Consider the following 24,533-nt stretch of genomic DNA (forward strand, 5'->3'; position numbering starts at 1 on the left):
CTCTAAATGGGTCAAGTTGGAACTGCATGATACAGTGGTATCATATAGTATATATATATATATATAATCATATATCCTATAGTTCTAGTCACATGTATGTGTTTGTGTATATCTGTATGTATATTTGTGTGTGTGTGTGTGTGTGCGCACACGCGCGCGCGTGTGCTAGTTCTGGGACACTGTTCTTAAGTTTTTGTTCAATGCTAGCCCTTACAACTTAAGCCACAGCTCTACTTCTGGCTTTTTTGGTACTTAACTTGAGATAAGAGTTTCATAGACTTTCCTGTCAGGCCTGGCTTCCAACTGTGTGATCCTTACATCTCAGCCTCCGAAGTAGCTAAGGATTACAGGTATGAATCACCAGCACCCAGCTGTATGTGGCTTGTGTGTATGTGTGTGTAAGGTATTAGGGTTTAAACTCAGAGCCTAGAACTTTCACTTGAGCCACATCTTCACTTTTGGCTCTTTTCCGGTTAACTGGAAATAGAGACAGCAATTCTTTTGCCCAGGCTGGCTTCAAGCTTCAATCCTTAGATCTGAGCCTCCTGAGTGGTTAGGATTATAGGTATGAGCCACCAGTACCTAGCTGGCTTTGTTTTATTTTATTTTGCCAGTCATGAGGCTTGAATTCAGGGCCTAAGCTCTGTCCCCAAGCCTCTTTGTGCTCAATGCTAGCTCTCTACCACTTGAGCCATAGCACCTCTTCTAGCTTTTTCTGAGTGGTTTATTGGAGATAAGAGTCTCATGAACTTTTCTGCCCATGCTGGTTTAGAACTGCAATCCTCAGAGCTCAGTCTCCTGAGTAACTAGGATTATAGGCGTGAACCACTGTCACCCAGCTTCTAGCTTTCTTTTAGAAGTTTGATAGGTAAGTGATCTAAGCCCGTTTGGGACTTGGTCACAGAGCAGCTGAGCTCCTTGCTGGTCTAGATGCTCCTGGCATTTTCAGCCACCCAGATACAGTGATTAGTTTGTTTTGTTTTGTCTTTCTTTTTGCTTCAGAAGCCTGTGTTTCAGAGAACTTTGGGGGTTGAGGGAAAGAGGACATTGCTTTTAAAAAAATAAAAAATGAAAGCTGAGATCCTACAAAGTCCAGGACAGTAGAAAAACGCCAAGTTGTGGGTCTTGGAGGGTTGTATATCATTCTTTGTCTTTCCTGTCCTGAAGTCATTTCTTGATAGATGTCTTCTACCACCCTTATAGTGGTTACACCATTTCATTAATAAGCCTTTTGCAAAGTGTTAATTTTGAACTAAAGGTAAGCCTATTAAACTTTTTCAGAAAGTGCTATGGTATAAATACTGCCTCTGGCATGTCTGGAGTGGTACCCTATAATTAAATGCACTAATAAGTCCTGCATCAAAATACATGAATGAACATTGGCACCACATGGAATAAAGCCTGAGTATTGTCACATCAGAATAGGTCAGATCTCACTGCTCAGGGCAATAGGCTGGTTGCTAAAAGTTCTGAGTTTTCAGAGTTACAGGTGAAGAACAGGACCTGGTGGCTCACACCAAAGATTCGTTCTCATTTTCTTCCATCAAATTGAGAAACAATGAGATCTTTGCTAATTACCTTGTATTTAGGATCACAGAATTTTGGAGTTGACTTGGCTGTAATAGCATTTGAGTGCCAGGTTTTCTTCTTTAACTCTTTAATTTATATCCAAGAAGCAAATATCATTATCTATATTTTGGAGGTGATGAAATTCAGGCTTAGAGATGGCAAATAACTTGCTGACATCCTCAGATCATAAGTGGTAGAGCAGGATGTACTGAGTTGAGGAAGATGGAACACAGGCTTTGCTCCTTCCTAGCTTCTTATTCTGTGGGAAAGACCATGTAACACTGTTAAATACTTTTACATGTGGGAAATTTGTCACATGAAGATGTATGTTAAATATCACTTCGTATCACACAAATTACCAGGATTACGTTATTATTCAGTTCTTCATCGTTTCTTGTTTCTCCGCAGTCTGGGGTGGGGGGTACTGAATCATTTCTTATTACAGTCTGTGTGTTTGGTACTGGGTCTAAACTCAAATCCTTGCACTTGCTAGGCTGACACTCTATTACAACTCTAGCCCTTTTACCCTGGTTATTTTATTGTATTGCCAGTCCTGAGCCTTGAGCTCAGGGCCTGAGCACTGTCCTTGGGCTTTCTCAAGGCTAGAACTCTAACTCTTGAGCCACAACACCACTTCTGGCTTTTTTCTATGTATGTGGCACTGAGGAATCGAACCCTGGCCTTTATGCATGCTAGGCAAACACTCTACCACTAGGCCAAATTCCCTTCCCCTACTCTGGTTATTATTTATTTATTTATTTATTTATTTTCATTTTTTATTTTTGCCAGTCCTGGGCTTGGGCTCAGGGCCTGAGCACTGTCCCTGGATTTTCTCAAGGCTAGGGCTCTACCACTTGAGCCACAGCACCACTTCTGGCTTTTTGCTACGTATATGGTACCAAGGAAACGAACCTGGGTCTTCATGCATGCTAGGCAAGCACTCTTACCACTAGGCCAAACTCTTGGCCCTAGACCATGATTCTTCTGCTTACATTTTCCACAGTAAATGTAAATTTACTGACATGGACATACCAGCAGGCCAAGCTAGTCCTTCCTTCCTTCCTTCCTTCCTTCCTTCCTTCCTTCCTTTCTTCCTCCTCTCTCCTTCCCTCTCTGTCTGTCTGTCTGTCTCTCTTTCTCCCACCTGCCTCTCCTCTGTCATCTCTGCCTGTCTGTCTCTCTCTGTCTCTTTCTGTCATGTGGCTTGAACTCAGGGCCTTGAACCCTGAGCTTTTTTAAATCTCAAAGCTACCACTCTACCACTTTGAGTCACAGTTCCACTTTTGGTTCTCTGGTGGTTAATTAGAGGTAAGAGTCTCACAGACTTTTAGTGCCTGGGCTGGCTTTGAACTGCAAACCTCAGATCTTAGCCTCCTGAGTAATTGGATTACTGGTGTGAGCCACTATTGCCTGGCTCAAAGTTAGCCTTGTCTCTTGAGATGTGGGTCTGACACACTTTTCTGGACTTGCCTGTGATGTGATTTTTCTGGATTTCAGCCTCTGCCTATGTTGGATGAGAGGCACACATGCCACTTTACCTAGCTAGTGGTTGAGATGGTGAACTTTTTGTCCAGGCCAGCCTCAAACTGCAAGCCTCCCTCACTCCTCAGACCAAGTAGCTAGATTATAGGTGTGAACCACCAGCACCTGGCTCTATGGTCATTTTGTAACTAACAAGACTAAGGTATATCTTTGATCTGAGTTTTAGGCTTAAGATGTGGTTTTGGTCTATTATTGTTGAGCTGAGTGAAAAAGTTATTGGTTAACTGGTTAACTCTTGAACTTATAGAAGTTCAAACATAATAAACCTAATAAAAATGTGTGACATGTGACCTGGAGGGGAGGGGAACTGATTCTCTGGTTCATGGGACATCCTTACAAGAATCAGATATGTTTCCTGTATCACGCAGGCTAGCTGGGAGAGAATGTTTAGAAATATGGCAGATTTGGCCTGTCTCCTCTCCCCCCTCCTTCTGTCTCCTGAGAGTCAACTCTATCCCTCTACCATGGACCCCAGTCACAGCCTAGCATCACTTCTCAATGCAGAGAGCATGGATCTGCTTCAAAATCTGTACTGCAGACATCCCGATCCTCGCTGGCATTCTAACTACCCCTGGGGGTGGCATGGGGACTCTACAGTCAGATGGAAGAGGAGAGCCAATTATCTAGGTGTGAACAGTTACAGGCAGCTTTATTTCGAGACAACTTGGGCCTTAGGGGAAGCAGTGGCCTGTGGGTGGGGGACAGTGGGGGAGGGTATTTGGGTATTTGAAGCTAGGTGAGTGTGCAGCCTGGGAAATATTGATTTTATGCTAATTATGTTTATTTCGAAAGTATGTATTTTAGCTTCCAGCTTTGTTTTCCCTTTTCTTTACTTTCCTTTTTTTTTTTTCTAGTCCTGGGCTTGGTCACTGTCCTTGGGTTTTCTCGAGGCTAGAGCTCTACCATTTGAGCCACAGCACCACTTCTAGCTTTTTTCTATGTATGTGGTACTGAGGAATCAAACCCTGTTCTTCATGCATGCTAGGCAAGCACTCTACCAGTAGGCCAACCTCCCGGCCATCTTCTCTTTTTTTTTAAAGTGAAGAGGAGAGTCTCCTCCTGCCAAGGCTGGCTTTGAAGCTCAATCCTCACATTTCAGCCTCCTGAAGAGAGGATTAGAGGCATGAATCACAGTAGACACCAGGCTAAGATGAGGTCTGGATAATTTGGGTTGGTCTCAAACTGTGAATCCTCTTTCTGTCTCCCTTACCTGTAGGTGATAAGTATAAGCCACTATACCAGGCCACTGCTTTGATTTGTTTTGGGGAGGGAGGGAGGGAGGGAGGGAAGGGTTTTTTTGGGGGGGGGTCATGGGACTTGAACTCTGAGCTAAAGTATTGTACCCCTGAACTACACCCCCAGCCATGAGACTTTCTACAGACAGAATCTTGGCAGAGCGATTGGTTTAGTCATTTTAGTTCTTTGAAATAGTCTGTCTGCCTAGATTGGTCTCAAACTCAGGATCTTCCTGCCTCAGCTGCCTGAGTTCTGGGATTACAGGCATGTACCTCCACAGCTGGCTTGGAACTATCTTCCAAAGAACCTGCTTTGAAATTTAAAAACATTAGATCTCAGATATCTCATTACATGGATAGTAGACTCAGTTTTTGCCTATAGGGCAACAAACATGGTTGAGAGAACACTGATGGGAGACAAGATGGAGAGATGAATTTGGTGGTGGTTTGGCAGATGATAGTTCTGAAATCCTGACACAATGACTTCCCAAATTGCTTATTTTCTCCCACAAGTTGTGCTCAGGACCCGGGACATGGCCCAGCTGGGCAGTTCTGCTCTGAGTGGTATTGGCTGGAGGTACTCACTGTTGTGGCAGCCCTGGGTTGAACTAGAAGGCCCACAGAAGCTTTAGCCACACCTGGCACCCCAGCTCTCCATGTGGCAGCAGGCTATGGAGAGAAAGCAGCAGAAAAGGGGTCTCCCAAGACCTATGGCAGTGCACCCAAGAGGTGCTCTAAGAGGCCTTACGCCTGTCCAGTTTCAGCCTGAGAGGGAACAATCTCCCTCTCTGGATGGAGGAGCGTCCATGGGTGCAGGTGGGGATTGCTTTTGGCTGACTTTGGGAATTGTCTACAATGGAATCCCCTCTCCTCTGACCTCAGCCAATCCAGCTGATTTCATGGTCCAAAATAACTGCTGAGGCTCCAGTCAGCAGGAACCACTCCTCTCCCTCTTAAAGGAAAGTTCTGTTTCATTCGTTATGAAGTAGTCATATGGCTATGTCTTCTTATACCTTTATGTGAGCAGCTGGAAATCAGCAGGAGGTTGATAGCAGAAGCACTTACCCGGTGTTCCCAAGCCTTCCCCAATGCCAATTTGGAGGGCCCAGAAGCCATAACTGGGCCAAAGCTAGAGACACAGGAAAGTGGATCTCCTAAAATCTCACTGGCCACTTTCTGCTCCCAGTTCACTACAGGCACTTGTGGCGACTCCGTGATTCACAGCTGTGACCTGTGCGGCAAGAACTTCCGCCTACAGCGCATGCTCAACCGGCACCTCAAATGCCACAACCAGGTGAAGAGGCACTTGTGCACCTTCTGCGGCAAGGGCTTCAACGACACCTTTGACCTGAAGAGGCATGTCCGCACCCACACAGGTGAGCTCTGTGAGATGTGGGCTTTGCTCCTGGGCATGTGCTTACTGGATGAGAGCTTCTTGCTTCCTCTCCTCCTTGGTGGGATTCCTTTCCTCCCTTGGAGCAAGATCACATTCATTTCTGGAGAGGAAAAAGGTGCCACAGGACTGGGCACCTGGGGCCAGCCCAGCTGAGTTCACCTCTTGAATATGTCACCTGCATCTGTGTTCTTCAGGCCAACAAGCTACCTCTCTTAGCCTGTGTTAGTTTCTTGCAAAATAAGGATAAAAATAAGATACTCCCTCTTCCTCCTCCTCCTGCCCCTCCTCCCTCTCCCCGCCTCCTCCTTTCTTCTTTCTTCTTCTGCCATGATTAGGTGTTATCCCTTAGCTTTTTCACCCAGGGCCACTCTACCCCTTGAGCCACAAATCCACTTACTTCTTTTTTCTGGTTAAGTGCAGTTAAGAGTCTCGTGACTTTCCTGCCTGAGTCCCTCAGATCTCAGTCTCCATAGTAGCTGAGATTACAGGCGTGAGCCATTAGTGCTCAGTTGATAAGAGGTTTCAAAGCTCAACTCAGCAAGCTGGGAACTTTGGGGGAAATCTACCATAAAGCAGCAGCTTGGGCCCAGCTGTCCAGTGTGCTTTGTGGTACATTTTATGGTTCTTATGAAGTCAGCTTGTTTCAGTAGAAACAGGCTCAGAATATTTGTCACCTGATCCTCCTGCTGGAGTGTGTTTCATCCTTTGTGCCATCCTCAGTTTCCCAATTTTGTTGTGCCCCCACACCCCTTTCTATAGAGTCCTGAGATATAACCCAGGTACTTGGGCATGAGGCACCCTTAGCATGTTTCTTGCATGCAGTGTAGATCTCGATCCTCCCCTGAGAGTCTAGAAGATAACCCTTTGTCCTCACTCCCAGCCCAACGGATGGGTCACAAGCCTCATTAGTCTTTCCTTGGGAACTTCTGGCCTCTAGGCATCTCTGGACCTGCGGCCCCAGACCTGGGCCCTGGAGTATTCTACTTTTCTATTAAGAACTAAAATCTCTCACTCTTGGGTAGAATGAGACTTACATTCCCCTTCTTGAGGGTTTTATTTCAGACCCTCCCTTCTATTCCCACCCAGCAGTTCAAGCAGCTGTGCCACTGGAGCTCCTACTGTTCCATGTCATTTAAATACACCCCCTCCTATTCTACTCCCCCCCCACATACCAGCCTCAGATTTATTCTATATGACCCTGGTCCCTCATGACCTTTTGGAATTTAGTTCCCCTCACATTTTGGTGGGATTGGGAAAATGCTTATTCCTCTCTCAAGGTGGGGCTCCTAGCTCCTCACCTCTACACAGTGACTTTCTTAGGTCCTTTGTACTCCATTTTCTTTTTTGCCAGAGCTGGGGCTTGGATTCAGCCTGGGTATTGTCCCTGAGCTCCTTTTGCTTAAGGCTAGCACTCTACTACTGAGCCCTCGTGCCACTTCCAGCTTTTTCTGTGTATGTGGGTCTGAGACTTCAAACCTAGGGCTTTATGCATGCTAGGCAAGTACTCTACCACTAAGCCACATTCCCAGCCCCTGTACTCCATTTTCTTTTTCGAGTTCTTATCATGCTTGGTTGTTCTCCTGGGCTTGGGAAAGGTGTTCCTATTTTAGAAAGTGTTCTAGGATACTGAAGTTCTCTCCTTATTCCTCTCTCATTCCCTCTCTCTTTTCTCTCTCTCCCTTTCTCCCTCCCTCTGCCTCTTCTTCCTCTTTTGCTGGTACTAGGGCTTGGACTTAGGGGGTATTGGGTTTGCCAAGCTGGCTTGCTTGGCTGATTCTATCATGTGAGCCATACCTCCAGCTGGAGATGGAGTCTCAAGGACTTTGCTGGTTAGTGCTGGCTTTAAACTTTGACCTTCAACATAGCCTCCCTGAGTATCTGCGATGACAGGCGTCAACCACCAGTGAGTGCCTGGCTTCATTTTTAAGTATTTTTCAAAAGTGAACTTAAATCCAGGCAGGGGCATGATATCACAAGAGTCTAGATGTATAAGTTTAGCAACTTTTAAAAACGTGGACATATCCATGAAGCTAGCACTCAGGACAAGAACGGGGATTGTAGCAGCTCAGAAGTCACCACCTCCTTCCTCTAAGGAAAGCTACCACCATGCCTTCTAACAGCTTAAATTATTGTCTGTTTTTTTTTTTTTTTTAATAAATGGAATCTGATAGTATGTACCCCTTGGGGTTTGGTTATAAGCTGTTTTTTTTTTTCATCACTTGGAAAACAATTAGTTGAAGTTTGATCTCTGCAAGCTAGGCTGACCATTAGATTGTGGTGGGGAGAGTCTTATAGGGGCATAGAGTGTGTTCTGTAGATGGTGACAGAATGGTTGCAAGCTGGGCCTGTAGGCCACTTGCCCCAGGGACAGGAGGACAGCAGGGACCACTCAGTGAGTTGTCAGCTGCCTGGAGAGTTCTCAGCTCTTTACCTCTGTCTCAAAACATCCCTGGGGTCATGATCTGGTTCTTCAAAGCTTTCCTCATTAGCTCATTAGACTGTGCGGTCAGCAAACCTTGGCTTCTAGGACAAAGTGCTGGGAGTTGGGGGGGTGGAGGGCTCTTGGTACCTTCAGCTGGAGTGCAGAATTAATGGAGTTGCCTTACTTGTGAGTTATAAGAGGAATTTATGTGTTGAGCCAATCAAGAACTCACATCTATCCTTCTGAACATCACATTCATTTGTAACAATAAAATCAAGATTAAAAAATATAACTAAAAAAGCATGAAAAAAAAAACCAACAACACAAAAACCCACAAACCCTGGCATCTAGTCAGACACTGGTGGTTCACACCTGTAATAGTAGCTACTCATCTCAGAAGGTATCAGTCTGAAGCCAGCCCAGGCAGAAAAGTCCATGAGCTTCTTATTTCCAATTAACAAGCAAAAAAAAAAAAAAAAAAAAAAAAAAAAGCCACAGCTGTATCTCGAGTGGTAGAGAGCCAGCCTTGAGCATAAAAGCTAAGAGACAACTCCTAGGCACTGGGAGTTCAAGCCTCTCTACTGGGACAAAACAACAAGAACTCACATCTAGACCAGGCATGACGTCTTGTGCCTGAAATCTTAACTATGCAGGTCTTCTGTAAGCACTTTACCTCTGGGCTCAAGGAGGTCTCAGCTGTCAGGGAAATGTGACTCAGTCATCTGCCTGTCACCAGGGGAAGCAGTAGAGATGCCAGACAGGAGAAAATGTGGTAGACACCAGTGGGTGTCCTGGAGATGGCCTTACAGCTGGGCCTTGATGGTTGAACAATGTTTGTAGGGGGATTGAAGGGGGAGGGCATTGCACACATCTGGACAGCGATGGGGAAGGTGATCCCAGGAGGCATGGATGGAACGAACTGGGTGGGGGCAAGAGGTGAGAAAGGAAAGAAGGTTAGTAAGAGCGTGGTGATAAGAAGCAGGTCATCACTGTGGGTCATCAACGATCCTGCTGGGGACCCTTTGAGCAATGTGCCCCAAGTTGCTTTAGGGGCAAAGAAGTTGGGCTATTGACCCATCAACCTCTATCTCTCTGTTTGGTGGTCCATCCAGAGACTTCAACTAGACAGTCCCGCCACTTCCCCTTTGTAGGGCTATTACATTTTCTGGGGAGCGTCACCAGGAAGAGGGGTGCTAGAACTAACCACGATACTCCGTGGTTGATGCCCAATGGTTGGTGGTGGGAGATGACAGTGTTAGCAGGGTTTATCCCAGAGGGAAGGGGACTTAACCAGTGAGGAGAGTGGCTCATCAGAAACTCTGAGACCTCTCAGAGGGTATCATAGTCCCTGCTTATGGCAGCAGCCATATTCTGCATGCCAAACCCTCAGCCATGATCCTCTCATGGCAAACAACTCCCACGATCCATGGCTATTATTCCTCCCATTTTATGGATGAGGAACACAACCATGGCAGGTTGGTCCTGAAGTTAGTTTAAGGTCTCTTAGGTTCTACAGGGTTCCAGTCTCTGCTTTCTTTACCATCTAGAGCGTCTGGCATTCTCTCTCTGAAGCAGAGGCCTCACCAGCTATCCCCATGAAAAGTTTCTAGACTCCTGCTTGCTTCTGGAGGAAGATGAATGAGCAGGAAATCCCAATCTAGCCTAAAATGGCACACACCAGTCTGGGGTTTAACAGGTTACAGAAGAGCCTGTGAGAATTGTGTACTGAGTGTGTGTGTGTGTGTGTGTGTGTGTGTGTGTGTGTGTGTGTGTGTGTGTTTGCTACTGTTATGTCCCTGAGCTTTTTTTGCTCAAAGCTGGTACTCTATACTTTGAACCATACTTGCACTTATAGTTTTGTTTTTATCTTTGTACTGGTCCTGGAGTTTGAACTCACTGCTTGGGCACTGTTCCTGAGATTCTTTTGCTCAAAGCTAGTGCTCTATCACTTGAGCCACACCTCTACTTTCAGCTTTTTGTGGTTAATTGGAGATAAGAGTCTCTGGGACTTTTCCTACTCAGACCTGCTTTGAACCTCAATCCTCAGCTTTCAGCCTCCTGTTTACAGGACTACAGGTGTGAGACTGACTACTTCTAGCTGTTTTACTGGTTAACGGCGATAGAGTCCCATGGACTTTCCTGCCCTGGCTGGCTTTGAACTGTAATATTCAGATTTAGCTCAGGAGAGATTGGAGGCATAAGTCATTGGGGCCCGATTAACCATAGCACTTGTAAGGAGTCTCTGTGCTGGGACTATTTAAGCTGATGAATAAATATGCAGCCTGAAGGATGCTTCCACTACTGGCCTTGAACTCTGTGCTTGGTGATTACTAGAGAGGCACAGTACAACTGAGTGTGTCTCCAGGCCTGTTTTTCACTGGTTACTTTTAGAATTGGATCTTACTTCCCCCAGGGCATAAGCCTGACCCTCCATTCCCCTACCTGTTGGCTTCCCATTGCTGCTTGGATGACATGTGTGTGCCATCAGGTTCAGTTTTCCTCTGTGGCAATGGAGTCTTGTGGACTTTTATGCCCTGGCTGGACTGGTACTATAGTTCATGATAGGCATGAACTCCTGAACTGTGCTATGAGTTGAGAAGGGGGTCTTGAGAAATTTTTGCCCAAGCTACACAGGTACCATGGTCCTCCTGTTCTCACCCAGCTTGATGCTTTTTGCAAAGGCCCTCCTATAGTTATACTGGGGGAAAGGCAAATATGGAGGCTTCTCCAAGTGGAAGACCCAGAGCAGCACCAGCCAGGACAGCAGTCATTGGCTGTGTGTGGCTACCAAGCAGCAAAAATGGGGCTGGTTAGGGCCAGGAATTTGGCCTAGTGGTAGAGTGCTTGCCTAGCATGCATGAAGACCTGGGCTTGATTCCTTGGTACCACATACATAGAAAAAGCCAGAAGTAGAGCTGGGGCTCAAGTGGTAGAGCTCTAGTCTTGAGGAAAGCCCAAGGATAGTGCTCGGGCCCCCAGCTCAAGCCCAGCACTATTAAAAGGGCGAGGGGTGGGGAGCCTGGTTGGAACTGAGGCCATAGTTAAGACTAGAGTTTGAAAACTTAATGACAACAAAAAGAAAAGAAAAGGGGAAAACATCCCAATTTTTAACATACCTGGAATGTGTTAGCTGTATTAAGTTAAAGGATATCATTTAAAAAAAAAAAGCCATCATTGTCAGGTGCTGGTGATTCACACCTGTAATCCTCACTACTCAGGAGACTGAGACCTGAAGATCAAGGTTCAAAGCCAGCCAGCCATGAAACTCTTATCTTTAATTAACCATTAGAAAATACGAAGTGGTACTGTGGTTCATGGTAGAACCCTAGCCTTGACCTGAATAGCTCAGTGACAGTGTGCCCAGGCCCAGAGTTCAAGCCCCATGACAGACAAAAACAAAATAAGAACAACAAAAAGCTAGCATTAAAACTAGCTTTACCTATTTCTATGGGATTTAATGAGACTACTAGAAAAGTTGGTTGTTTCATGTTTTAAGACTGTGTAGGCAAGACTGGACTTGCACTCTAGATTGTCTTGTCTTAACTGCCCAATCCGAGTACTGGGATTAGAGTGGTACACCACTGCACTGGTCTGCTACTAGAACTTTTTTTAAAATTTATTTATTTTTGTGGGTCCTGGGGCTTGAACTCAGCCTGGGCACTGTCCCTGAGCTGTTTAGCTCAAGGCTATCACCCTACCCCTGGGCCTGGGCTTTGTCCCTGAGCTCTTCAGCTCAAGACTACCACCCTACCCTTGAGCCAAGCCCCACTTCCTGTTTTCTGGAGGTTAATTGGAGATAAGAGTCTCAGGTCCTTTTGTACCTGGGCTGACTTTGAACCTTGATCCTCAGATCTCAGCCTTCTGAGTAGCTAGGACTATAGATATGAGTCACCTTGCCTGGCAAAATTTTAAATATTTAAATTATAAATGTCTTATATTTTAATTTCTAATAGATAGCAGTAACATAATCAACATCTATAGGTAGCTACTTAAATATTTGTTTTTATTTGTTCTGGTACTGGGACTTGAACTCTAAGCCTTAAGTTTTCTTTTTCTTTCTTTCTTTTCTTCCTTCCTTCCTCTTCTTTTTTTTTTTTTTTTTTTTTGCCAGTCCTGGGGCTTGAACTTGGGTCTTCTGTGCATGCTAGCTAAGCATTCTACCACTAGGCCAAAGTCCTGGCCCTCTTTTTTTTTTTTTTCCTCTTTAAATTAAATTTTATTTTCAGGGTGATGAACAGAGGGTTACAGTTGCATGCATAAAGTAGTGAGTACATTTCTCCTCGACTATTGTTACCCCCTGCCCACATTTTTCTCCTACTTTCTCTCTCCCCTTGAGTTTTCACTTGAGTTTTTTCTACTCTTACCATTTGAGCCACACCTTTTCTTCCAGATTAAAAAATATATATATTGTTATTATAAAAGTGATGTACTGAGGGTTTGTAGTTACATTAGTCAGATAAAGAGTACATTTCTTTTGGGGCAATGGCACCCCTTCTCTCATTTTCTCCAACTTTTTCTCGCTTCCAGCTTTTTGCTAGTAGTTAATTGAGGTAAGAGTCTCTGGATTTGTCTGCCTGGGCTGGCTTTAAACCATGATTCTCAGATCTCAGTCTGAGTAACTAGGGTTACAGGCAAAAGCCATCAATATCTGGCTGTATTTAAAAATGTTTATCATAACTCTTGCTGTTAAAGTGATTAGCAAATCACATTATGGAAATGACATGCTTATTTTCCCTGCTTTGACTTACTTTCTGGTAGAGACATGCTTGTAAGGAATACTGGATCAGAAAGAGGATACTGGGGCCTCCATACAGGTTAGCAGGTAGCTAAAAGGAAGTGTCTAGTTCTAGGTATGCCGGGTTAGGGACTGGAGGAAGAGGTCATCTCCAGCATGCAGTACAGAGAAAAAACGTTTGGGGTTCAGCCTCACTGGTTCTGAAAAGTCTCACCAAATTAAATGGAATTTGCTCTGGCCTTTGGCCAAGTTGAATGTTACAGTTTTGCTACTCCCCTTAGTGTTACATTTAGGCCAGTAACAAAGATAGAGGTACTTAACACAAATGCAGCAGACAGGCAGCTGAGTATGGCATGTGTTTGCTTGCAGCTCAAGTAGATCAGGCTATGACAGGACTTTCCACTGGAGAATGGTGGCCACAAGGTTGATGAGGTAGGCAAAGATGGGGTTGAAGAATCAGCGTTAATCCATCTCCCCCCACCCCATGCTATCCCTCATTTGTGGTCTTCCTTTGCCTTGAATTCCCCAGAGGACAAGGCCTAGCTAAGGAAACACTCCAAATACAAAAGAAACTGCTTGAAAAGAAAAAACAAAGCAGAGACGGAAAATGTCTTACACCAATATCCAAACAGATGAAAGAAGAGGTTAGGACTCCTTTTTAGGATATGACTTTATCAGGAGAAAAGTAAACCAGAAGTGTGGGGGGGAGGGGAGAAGTGTGAGTCAAATGATCTGATTGAAGAGATTGGAAGGAAAAAATCTAAGTAGTGCAGAAAAAGCTCTGTAACCTTTTTGTGACAATATTTTAGAAGCCTGGCATGCTGACATATGCCTTAAATCCCAGCAGGAGGATCATCAGCTATGAGCGCCAGGCCAGCCTGGCATACATACAGAGTGAAACAACTTGCTGTATGTTAAAAAAAAAAAAATCCAGCCCTGGCTCATGCCTGTAAACCAAGTTACTCAGGAGGCTGAGAGAGCTGAGTATCAAGGTTCAAAGGCAGTCCTGGCAGGAAGCTCTTTTCTCCAATTAGCTAGCAAAAAGCTGGAAGTAGAGTTGTAGTTTAAGTGGTAGAATGCTAGCCTTGAGCAATAAAATCTAAGGAAATACAGAAGGCTCGGGGTCAGTGGCACGTGCGTGTGCGTGTGTGTGTGTGTGTGTGTGTGTGTGTGTACACATACATTCACATTTATTTAAGTGGCTGTTTTCAATCTACATCATCCTAGATTCAGTTCCCTGTAAGCATAACTTACTTTCTTTCTTTCTTTCTTTCTTTCTTCCTTCCTTCCTTCCTTCCTACCTTTTTTTTGGGGGGGGGGTCATGGGGCTTAAACTCCAGGCCTGGATGCTGTCCCTGAGCTCTTCAGCTCAAGGCTACCACCCCTTGAGCCACAGCCCCACTTCCCATTTTCTAGTGGTTAATTGGAGGTGAAAGAGTCTCATGATCTTTAATGCCCGGACTGGCTCTGAACCACGGATCCTCAGATCTCAGCCTCCTGAGTAGCTGGGGTTACAGGTGTGAGCCACTGTGCCTGGCTTAGAAACAGTTTCTTATCAAAGGATTTGTGGCAAGAGGCTCTTAACAGGAGCCTGGAAAGAAGTGAGGAAAGTAAATTGGAGGGTCTAGGCAGGAGTAGAGTTTCAAGCCCATTTCTGAGGGACTCTGGATTGTGAATGACACTTGAAGAGCAGAGAGATTTGAGTCATCTACAGGCTAGTAAGGGAACTTTTGGGTTCATTTCAGTCAGAAATGGCTGACAATTATATGCTCACTGAGCATCTGGGAAGTCGGCTGCCTCTGCCCAGTCCTTGGAGAGTGGGCCAGCCAGGAGCTATCTTAGCTGCCAATACACAGTCAAGGATGTCTGACCCAGGAAAGTGGTCTCAACATCCACTACACACATTGCAGATGGAATTGCTGTAATCCAGTGCAGTGAAAGAGATCACTGAGGCCAAAAATTATGCTTTTTGACCCACCTCAGAAAAGAGAAGGAATGAGCTGAAAAAATAAAATACACCCACCCCCCCCCACACACAAATCAACAGTTCTCACCCTGTGAAAAGCATCATAGACCTGTTGGTTTTATATGGAATATTATTTTGGATTGATTTACTTGTTTGGGGTTGAACTAGATTGGATGCTTCTAAAGAATAACTGTACTGTGTGGTAGTTTCAGAACTTGGGGGGCTGAGGCAGGAGGATGATGAGTTGAGGGCTATAAGGGAGGGAGGGGGGAAGAAGAAAGGAGTGAAGAAAAAGAGAGGAAGGGAGGGAGGGAAGTGGGGGGAAAGGAAGGAAGCAAAGAATAAATGGCAGGCAGGCAGGCTGGCTGGCTGGTTGTTGATACAGATGATTTGCTTTTGGTAGAAGGAAGGTGTGTGTTTCAGATCTTTGTGCCAAATGTACACATCCTCACTAGTCAAAATATGGTCTAGTAATCTTGGGATATTGGAAGTGGAGATTCCTGAATGCTCTGGGTTATTAGTCTAATTGAAATATGACATCTATTGTCAGTATTTCCTTTTTCTTATTTGTAAAATGGACACTTATTCTGTGAAAAGGACTTCAAATACCAGAACAAGCTATAGAGAAAGTATAAGCCACCAGAAGGGTTGAAAAGGGCATGCACATGGGGGTGGGGAAAATCCAGGCTCTGTTTTGGGGGAGGCAAGATTTCCAATGAAATAATAGATTAACAGCTAAAAGAGGGGAGTACATAAAAGGAACCTGCCATTCCTATGCAAGCCACTGAGTTCTGTGGAGAAGCTGAGGAGTTCAGATTGGAGGTCAGAGGTAAAGAGGAGAGAGGGTATTGGGCAAAATTGCAATGTGGGCTCCAGCCATAGGACAAGACCCCTCTTGCCTTATCTGCCATCAGGGGCTACATTGAGAGGGACCAGAAGGCAAACAAATCCCATCTTGATTAAAGTAGAGGAAGGAGACAATGGTGACTTTGTTTGAAGCCTAAAGAGAAGGTTTGACTGGACTGGGAAAAAAATGCAGATCTGGAGATGTTGGGAGCAGGGCCAGGGTCCACATGGGAAAAAGGATCAAGCCTTCCCTGCCCCCAGCACTGTCTCCTGAAGTTCCATTGCTCAAAGATGATGCTATCTAGCAAGTATACTTTTTATTTTTATCTTGCTCCCCCACCCCCCCAAGTAATATATTTATATGGAGAAAATTGAAAAAACAAACAAATCCTTCAAAACCAAACCTCATTTTCCTGCTGAGCCTCCCTCTCCCTGTTCCATTTCAGAAAGGTCACCACCATTTTTGTTTGCTCAGTTCTTAATAATTTCTTCACGTAAGGCATATTTTATCATAGTCATTGTTTGTCTGCATGGGAGACACACCTAACTCTTGGAGAATTGTCATCATAGATTTGTCTTTTTCTTTTCTTTTCTTTTTTTTTTTTTTTGCCAGTCCTGGGGCTTAAACTCAGGGCCTGGGCACTGTCCTTGGACATGGTTTGAGCCACTTCCGGCCTTTTCTGTTTATGCGGTACTGAGGAATTGAATCCAGGACTTCATGCATGCTAGGCAAGCATTCTACTACTAAGCCACATTTTGAGCCCTGAATTTTCTTATGTATGTGTGTGTGACTTCCTATAGCAGGATTACAGTATTATGTTTTGTTTTTTGTTTCTTGTTTTTATTGGGCATTGCTAAATTGCCTTCTGTGGAGGCTGTTCCGAATGTCCACTCCCACAAGAAGCCTGTAAAAGTTTCTCATCAAAGTTCATATTGGGATCAAGTCCAAGAAGGAAGCACTTGAGTTATAGCAAGGAAAACTGGCAGAAAGTTCCAGTAATGAAGAATTTCCTAGGAGATGTAGGATATGAAGCCTAATTTGGTTTGCTTTTTGTTTTTTTGCTTTGGGGCTTGAACTCAGGTCCTGGGTGCTGGCCCTGAGCTCTTTTTTTTGGGGGGGGGAGTCATAGGGCATGGACTCTGGGCCCTGAGCTCTTCAGCTCAAGGCTACCACCCTACCACTTGAGCCACAGTGCCACTTCTGGTTTTCTGGTGATTAATTGGAGATAAGAGTCTCATGGACTTTTTAGTGCCTGCACTGGCTTTGAACCTCCATCTTTAGATCTCAGCTTCCTAAGTAGCTTAGAATACAGGTATGAGCCACTGCACCAGTTATGTCCCTGAGCTCTTTTGCTCAAGGCTAGCTCTCTACCACTTGAGCCACAACACCACGTCCCATTTTGGGTGGTTAATTGGAGATAAGAGTCTCATGGACTTTCCTGCCTGGTCTAGCTTTGAACTGTGAGCCTCAGATCTCAGCCTCCTGAGTAGTTAGTATTATAGGCATGAGCCACCAGTGTTTGATAGTAAAGGATATTTAAAAGCAAATACCAAATACTTACAGGTGCACTGAACAGTTTGTGAATGGAGAAGTTTCTATTATGTTAAACTGGAATTGAAAGCACTGAAGTTGGGCCCTAATGAATTTTTAGGATTTTCTGGGTCTCAGTTAATTCTCAGAGCAGCAATGAGTTGCTTTAAGTATTTTCCCCCAAGTTCTGGGTGAGGAAGCTGAGCTGGGAAGGGCTTAAGTGGGCTGACTATGTGGGCTTAGTTAATGAGTGGCAGATATGTGACGCCCGTCCTTGGACTTTGGTCCTGACATAGGTGTCTGAGATTAATGCTGTCTGACTTACAGATGGCAGGTTTCAGTTTACAAAATCTGATTTAGATGAGAACAAAAAGGACCCCCAGCTAGAATGGGTGAGGTGTCAGTGTTTGAGAGTCATGGCATCAATCTTCTTTTCCCAAAGCTCCTGTCTGTCCATCTCCCTGAGTGCCTGGAGGGTAGTAGTACTCCAGGTGGGAGGGGCGGGTTCCCAGGGCCAAACAGGGACACCCTGAAGCTTTGGTGTGGCAGTGTTGACCCACACCAAGGCGTTTACAGAGGAGTAAGGAGAAAGACAGGAGCACTGGGACGAGGAGCAAGCTTACAAGTCAGAAGTGCCCCAAACTAGAGAGAGTTTGCTTGCTTGCTTGCTTGCCTCCTTTCTTTCTTTTTTCTTTGACCCTGAGCTCTTCAGCTCAAGGATAGCACTTTACCCCTGGATTCGCAGCACCACTTCTGGTTTCCTAGTGTTTATTTGGAGATAAGAGTCTCATGGACTTTAGTGTCCTGGCTGAGGATTGAACCACAATCCTCAGATCTCAGTCCCCTAAGTAGCTAGGATTACAAGTGTGAGCCACCACACTCAGTTTATCTTCCTGTTTTTTTGCTATTTTTTTGTTTCCTAGTGTGGCCTAGAACCATTTTCTTTTTTGCTCTCTACCTTCCCCAGTAGCTGGGATTGTAGGTATGAACCACTCTATCTGGCTAATAACCTGCTCTTCCTGGGTCCTGTGGCACATATGTATAATTCTAGCACCTGGGAGGCTGAGACAGGAGAATCACGAGTTTAAGACCAGTGTGAACTACATAGTAAGTTTGGAGCCAACCTGTACTACATAGAGAGACCTTATCTCACTATACTAAATATCAATAACCTCAAAAAACCAACCTACTCCTGAGATACCCAATTCACTACTTGGAAAGCTGTATGCATCCCTTCAAGGGGGAGGAGATCCATAAATTCATAATATTGACTACCCTCCACCAAGCCTAACCACTACTTTTCAACCATTCAGTACTGCCATCATGGGACCAGCTTCTAGCACAGGCACCATAGGAGTTCCTGGGTTTTGCATCTTATATGCTCCTGGTTTGTGTGGGTACTGTTAGCACATGAGTCACATGAGGTAGGTACCGGGTACCAGGATTTGGGTATAACCAACCACACCAGAAAACACCATGGCATTGAAGGCATTGAAGCCATAACACCAAGGTGGGAAAAATCTCTAGGAATATTGTTCTTCCCTTCCACCCCCCAGTTCTGGGTCTTGAATTCAGGGCCTGGACACTGTCCTTGGACACTTTTTGCTCAAGGCTAGTGCTCTGCCACGTAAGCCATGGTACCACTTCTGGATTTTTTCTATATATGTGGTACTGAGGAATCGAACCCAGGGCTTCACATATGCTAGGCAAGCACTTTACCACTAAGCCACACTCCTGGCCCTCTAGGAATATTGATTGTTAAGGGATAAAGCCAATCTGTAAAATGAAAGCCAGGATAGTAAAACCATAATAAATCCTATGTTGCGTGTAAGTAAATTAGAAAAATCTATGAATAACTCGGTGATGAGGCTCATGCCTGTAATCCTAGCTATTCAGGATAGAGGTTGAGATCTGAGGATTGTGGTTCAAAGCCAGCCCTGACACAAAAGTCCATGAGACTCTTATTTCCAATTAACCACCAGAAAACCGGAAATGGTGCTATGGCTCAAGAGGTAGGCCTGAAGAACTCAGGGACAGCACCCAGGCCCAGAGTTGAGCCCCACAACTGACAAAAAAAAAAAAAAAAAGAAAGAAAGAAAAAAGAAAAAGAAAATGAAAAAAAAAATATATGTCAAAAGGTGAGGCCAATATTCCCACGTGTGTGTGTGTGTGTGTGTGTGTGTGTGTGTGTGTGTGTGTGTCTTTGTGTGTCTTTGCCAGTCCTAGGCCTTGAACTCAGGGTCTGAGCAACTGTCCTTGAGTTTTCTCAAGGCTAGAGCTCTACCACTTGAGCCTCAGCACCACTTCCAGCTTTTTTCTAAGTATGTGGTACCAAAGAATCGAACCTGGGTCTTTGTGCATACTAGGCAAGCACTCTACTACTAGGCCAAACTCCAGGCCCCATGTGTGTGGTTTTGGGGAATAGAACCCAGGGCCTCACTCATGCTATGTAAGTGCTATACCACTGAGCTATAGCCCAGTTTCTAATATGCACATTTTAACTGATACTTAAGAATATAGCCTTTGTACGGGGTAGAGGAGGGAGATGGGGACAAAAACATGAGAAAGGGTAGCAATATTTGTGAAGTAATGCACCATCTATCTGGTGAATATAATATAATCTTTCTATTAATTACAATAAAAATATTTTTTAAAAAAGAATGTAGCCTTTGTACATAATTATGGTATAGCATATGATATTTTGTTGTGTGCAAACCATTGTCGCTTTTTTGGTATTAATTTTATATTTACAACATTCCATATCTCAGTTTGTTGGGCCTTGAGTATATCACTCATTTCAGCCTAACTCCAGCCCTAGGAGGGTCTTAAGAGAAAAGGTAGGTTTATAATCCCATTTTCCAAAGAGTTGTACTTCCCATAAAAAAAAAAAAGACAGTATTGAAAGGGATTTGAGATGGATAATACAGATGGCTGCAATCGCATAGTGTCCTACACACTCTAGACCTCTGAGACCCATGTTTAGCTTCAGAAAGATGCATATGTGAATGTCAGCGCACACGTAGACCTTTTTTTTGTTGTTGTTGTTGGTTGTGGGGCTTGGACTCTGGGCCTGAGCTGTCCCTGAGCAATTCAGCTCTAGGCTACCACCCTACCCCTTGAGCCACAACCTCACTTCGAGTTTTCTAGTGGTTAATTGGAGATAAGAGTCTCTCAGTCTTTAGTGTCTGGGCTGGCTTTGAACCATGATCCTCAGATCTCAGCCTCCTGAGTAGCTAAAATTGCAGGCGCCTATACCACTTCAGAATTTGTGTTTTCCTGTGTGGCAGCAAAGAAGTCTTCTCCTAAGGAAGCTTGTTAAAATTCTCCTGCTCAGGCCATATCTGGAGCAGTTAATTATATCTTTATCTTAATATATGCATTTACACACATAAACATACAATTTGTCAAAAATGTAAAAAACACATAGAAATATAACAGGTCTAAGAGAAGAGAGATGTGTGGAATAAAAGAAGGATCTTTTCTTATTTAATTGAAATTGAATGCTATATTTCACTTAAACTTGGCAGTATATTACTTTTAAAAAAACTACTTTTGTTTTAGAAGTATAAATTAAAGTACAGCCTCCTAACCCCAGATCTCTGTCCCTAGGATCTGTGGTGCCCAGAAGTTTTCTCAGGGTTTGGGGTGTCCAACAGCGACCAGCCCTTCTCTCTCATCTCCTTAATACTGAGATAGTTTTAGGTGCTGGGATTATACTGGTGGTTGTGTCTTGTTCTGTGGTCACCATAGTCACCGCTTCAGGCTGCCATGCTTATATGACATGTTCCTCCTTCATAGCCCTGACCATCATCATCATCATCTCCTCCTCCTCCTCCTCCTACTTTTCCTTCTTCATTTCTCCCAGTCATAGGACTTAAACTCAGGGCCTGGGCACTGACCCTAAGCTTCTTTTTAATCAAAGCTAGCACTCTACCACTTAAGCCACAGTGCCATTTCCAGCTTTTTCTGTTTATGAGGTACTGAGGAATTTAACCCAGGGCTTCATACATGCTAGGCAAGCCACATTCCCAGCTCTCATGACCCTCTTTTTTATAGCCTAAATCAGATTTGACTGGTTTGGTTGTTTGCGGTGCTAGGATGGATCCTGGGCCTTTTATATGCCAGGGAAGCCCCCTACAGCTGAGCCACCCCACCTCCCCTGCTCTAGTTATCATCATCATCATCTTGGTCATTATCATCATCATTGTTTTAATTTTACCTATTTCTTTCTTTCTTTTTGGTCGGTTGTGGGGCTTGAACTCTGGGCCTGGGTGCTGTTCCTGAGTGCCTCAGCTCAAGGCTAACGGTCTACCACTTGAGTCACAGCATCACTTCCTATTACTACAACTACTACTATAGATCCTGGGCTTAAATGCTGGACCTGGGCATTGCCTCTGAACCTTTGTGCTGAAGGCTAGCATTTTACCATTTGAGCCACAGCTCCACTTCTGCCTTTTTGTGGCTCATTTGAAGATAAGAATCTTTGGACTTTTCCTGCCTGGGCTGACTTGGAACTGTGATCTTCAGATCTCAGCCTCCTGAGTAATTAGGATTACAAACATAAGCCCCAGGTGCCTAGGCTTTTTTTTTTTTTTGAGAGTGGGGGGGAGGCGTTGCTCTTTAAGTGGCGACATGAGATAAGCCTGCTGTGGAGTCGCTGTGGACAGTTTCCTGCCCTGCTTGAATTACTTCCCTCAGTTTGTCATGCATCTTGGTCACATTCTTTAGTGGCTTCCTAAGTGGGAGACTGTGGCGTGGCCAGGACCAACTGATGATGTGTCTTGCAGGTATTCGTCCCTATAAATGTGACGTCTGCAACAAGGCCTTCACGCAGCGCTGCTCGCTGGAGTCTCACCTGAAGAAGATCCACGGGGTGCAGCAGCAGTATGCCTACAAGCAGCGCCGGGACAAGCTCTATGTCTGTGAAGAGTGTGGCTACACGGGCCCCACCCAGGAGGACCTGTACCTACACGTGAACAGTGCCCACCCGGGCAGCACGTTTCTCAAAAAGACATCCAAAAAACTGGCGGCCCTGTTGCAGAGCAAGCTGACGTCCACACACCAGGAGAGAATCACTCCGAGCAAGGAGGAGGAGAGGAAGTGAGGAGGAGTTGAGGAGTGGAGGAGGAGAGACACCAGCCTCATCACGTTTACATGGATTTGGGTGGTCAGGGTGTTCCTCTGCCTCACTGGCTGGATTTTAATGTCAAGTGTTCAGTTCACCTGTGTCCTTTCTGGACCAAAGCAGTAGGATCCCTTCGTCGGCCTTTAGTTCTCCTGCCACATCTGGCCCTGTACTGCGTGTCATGTGGAACTTGGTTGCATTGACCAAAGTCTGTTTTCTACACTCCTGATCTGAGATCTCCATGTTTCATGGTTGTTGTTGTTGTTTTATTTTTTAAATAGAATTTTCATATGTGGACAGAAGGGTACTCTTGAAGAGACCATCATTTTATGGTGCCTTGAAATGCTACTCAAGCCAGGAAAATGAATATAATGTTGACAGAGTTTACAGAATTATTTTAATAAATGAAATGTTCAAGTGAGTGAAGCTTCCCTTTACAAACCCTGTTTAGGGTTTAGTGTGTGACTTTGGATTCCAGGTAACTTGGAGAAAGTTTGAATTGTGTTGGTGAGGAAGCAAATCTTGCTTGATGGGTAACACAAATGGTTGGTGGGGAAATCTAGCCACCTCTTACTCCCACTCTTGAGTCCCATCCCTTCCAGGTAGGGGATGTTAGCAGTTCAGACCACCTTGAGACAGGGTTGGAAAAGGGAAGAAGCCTGTCTGGGAGATGATAAGGCATGCCCAAGGCAAGGGCAAAACATGGGTCCAGACCCTCCCTCTGCCTTGGTCAGGAAGGCTCAGATTCATAAGCTGCTGTGTGAGTTGAGTGGAACAGGCTGGTCAGCCATGGCACATCCTTTAAACCCTCTGTACCCATCTCCTGTGGGTCTAGGTCATTCCTGGGTGCTGATCTGGTTTGAACTTGGGACCTACGTGCTGTCCTTGAGCTTTTCTAGCACTCTACCACTTGAGCTCCACTTCCTGTTTTCTTGGTTTTTTTGTTGTTGTTGCTATTTGGTAGTTGATTAGAGGTGATAATAATTAAGTCTCATGGCCAGGAACTGGTGGCTCTTGCCTGCAAGCCATCTTTACCTACTCAGGAGGCTGAGATCTGAGGATTGAGATTTGAAGCCAGCCTGGGCAAGAAAGTTTGATACTCTTATCTCCAATTAACCACCAGAAAACCAGAAGGATGGAATGGCTCAAAGTGGTAGAGAGTCTTAGCCTTGAGTGATACCTCAGGGTCAGTGCCCAGGCCTAGAGTTCAAGGCCCACTACACACACACACACACACACACACACACACACACACACACACACGGGGAGGGGGGTGGAGGGGGGAAATCTCATGGTCTTTCCTACTTGAGATTGGCTTGATTTTTTTTTTTTTTTGGTCAGTCCTGGGCTTGAGCTCAGGGCCTGAGCACTGTCCTTGGACTTTCCCAAGGCTAGAGCTCTACTACTTGGGCCTCAGCACCACTTCCAGCTTTTTTCTATGTATGTGGTACTGAGGGATTCGTGCATGCTAGGCAAGCACTCTACCACTAGGCCAAACTCCCGGCCCCTGATTTTTGTTTTTTAAGACTATATAGCCCAGACTGGTGTGAAACTTACGAACATCGTGCCTCAGCTTCTCAAGGGTTAAGGATTGCAGATATATGTCATCACACCCAACATTACTTTTCTTTTAGAAGGAAGAAAGGAAGCAAATGCTTTCTTGGAGCCTCTGTGAGATGACACACTGAAAGCCTGGCATCCCTCACTGCACAGGGCTCAGCAGCCCTAGCCCCATGAACAGATGAGGCCACCACAGAGGTTCTCAAATCCATTGTATTGTCCTCTCTCCTTACCCTTCCTCCAAAGTGGAAAAGACCTTCATGTTCAACAGGGACCATGCAGAAGCAGGTATGAGAGGCATGCCTTTGGGAATCTATCCATCCAGCTCCCCAGACTGTCAGGCCGTCAATAACCTGCAGGGCAAATATGAGTCTGCTCTGCCTCACCTGTGGCTCTAGGTATGTGGACTAAGGCTGAAGTAGACATCAGTAGTCACAGGTGTTGGTTAGGACTCCAGTGACTCAGAGTGCAGACTCCTAGACAACTAGTTGAGTTCTGAGTCTGACTCCAGAGGACAAATTACCATGATTCTTCTATTAGCTATTGCCTAAGAGTGAGTATGAGGTGTCTAACTTGTCTTCTCCTAAGCAATGCAGACGTAGAGAA

At 44.9% G+C, this 24,533-nt stretch overlaps 1 protein-coding gene across 1 annotated transcript in view; it reads left to right on the forward strand.

Moving 5' to 3' along the window:
* Ovol2 (ovo like zinc finger 2) overlaps positions 1-22,749 on the forward strand; it is a 29,176-nt gene extending 6,427 nt beyond the window's left edge. The window contains exons 3-4 of the mRNA XM_090352776.1: positions 5,533-5,722; positions 22,030-22,749. Of these exons, the coding sequence (XP_090208902.1) occupies positions 5,533-5,722; positions 22,030-22,346 (507 nt within the window). The 3' untranslated portion in view covers positions 22,347-22,749. The remainder of the gene's footprint in view (positions 1-5,532; positions 5,723-22,029) is intronic.
* Positions 22,750-24,533: the final 1,784 nt, after the last annotated feature.

The sequence above is a fragment of the Megascapheus bottae genome, chromosome 18, assembly GCF_031878675.1.
Source record: "Megascapheus bottae isolate mThoBot1 chromosome 18, mThoBot2.hap1, whole genome shotgun sequence".
Lineage (NCBI taxonomy): Eukaryota > Metazoa > Chordata > Mammalia > Rodentia > Geomyidae > Megascapheus > Megascapheus bottae.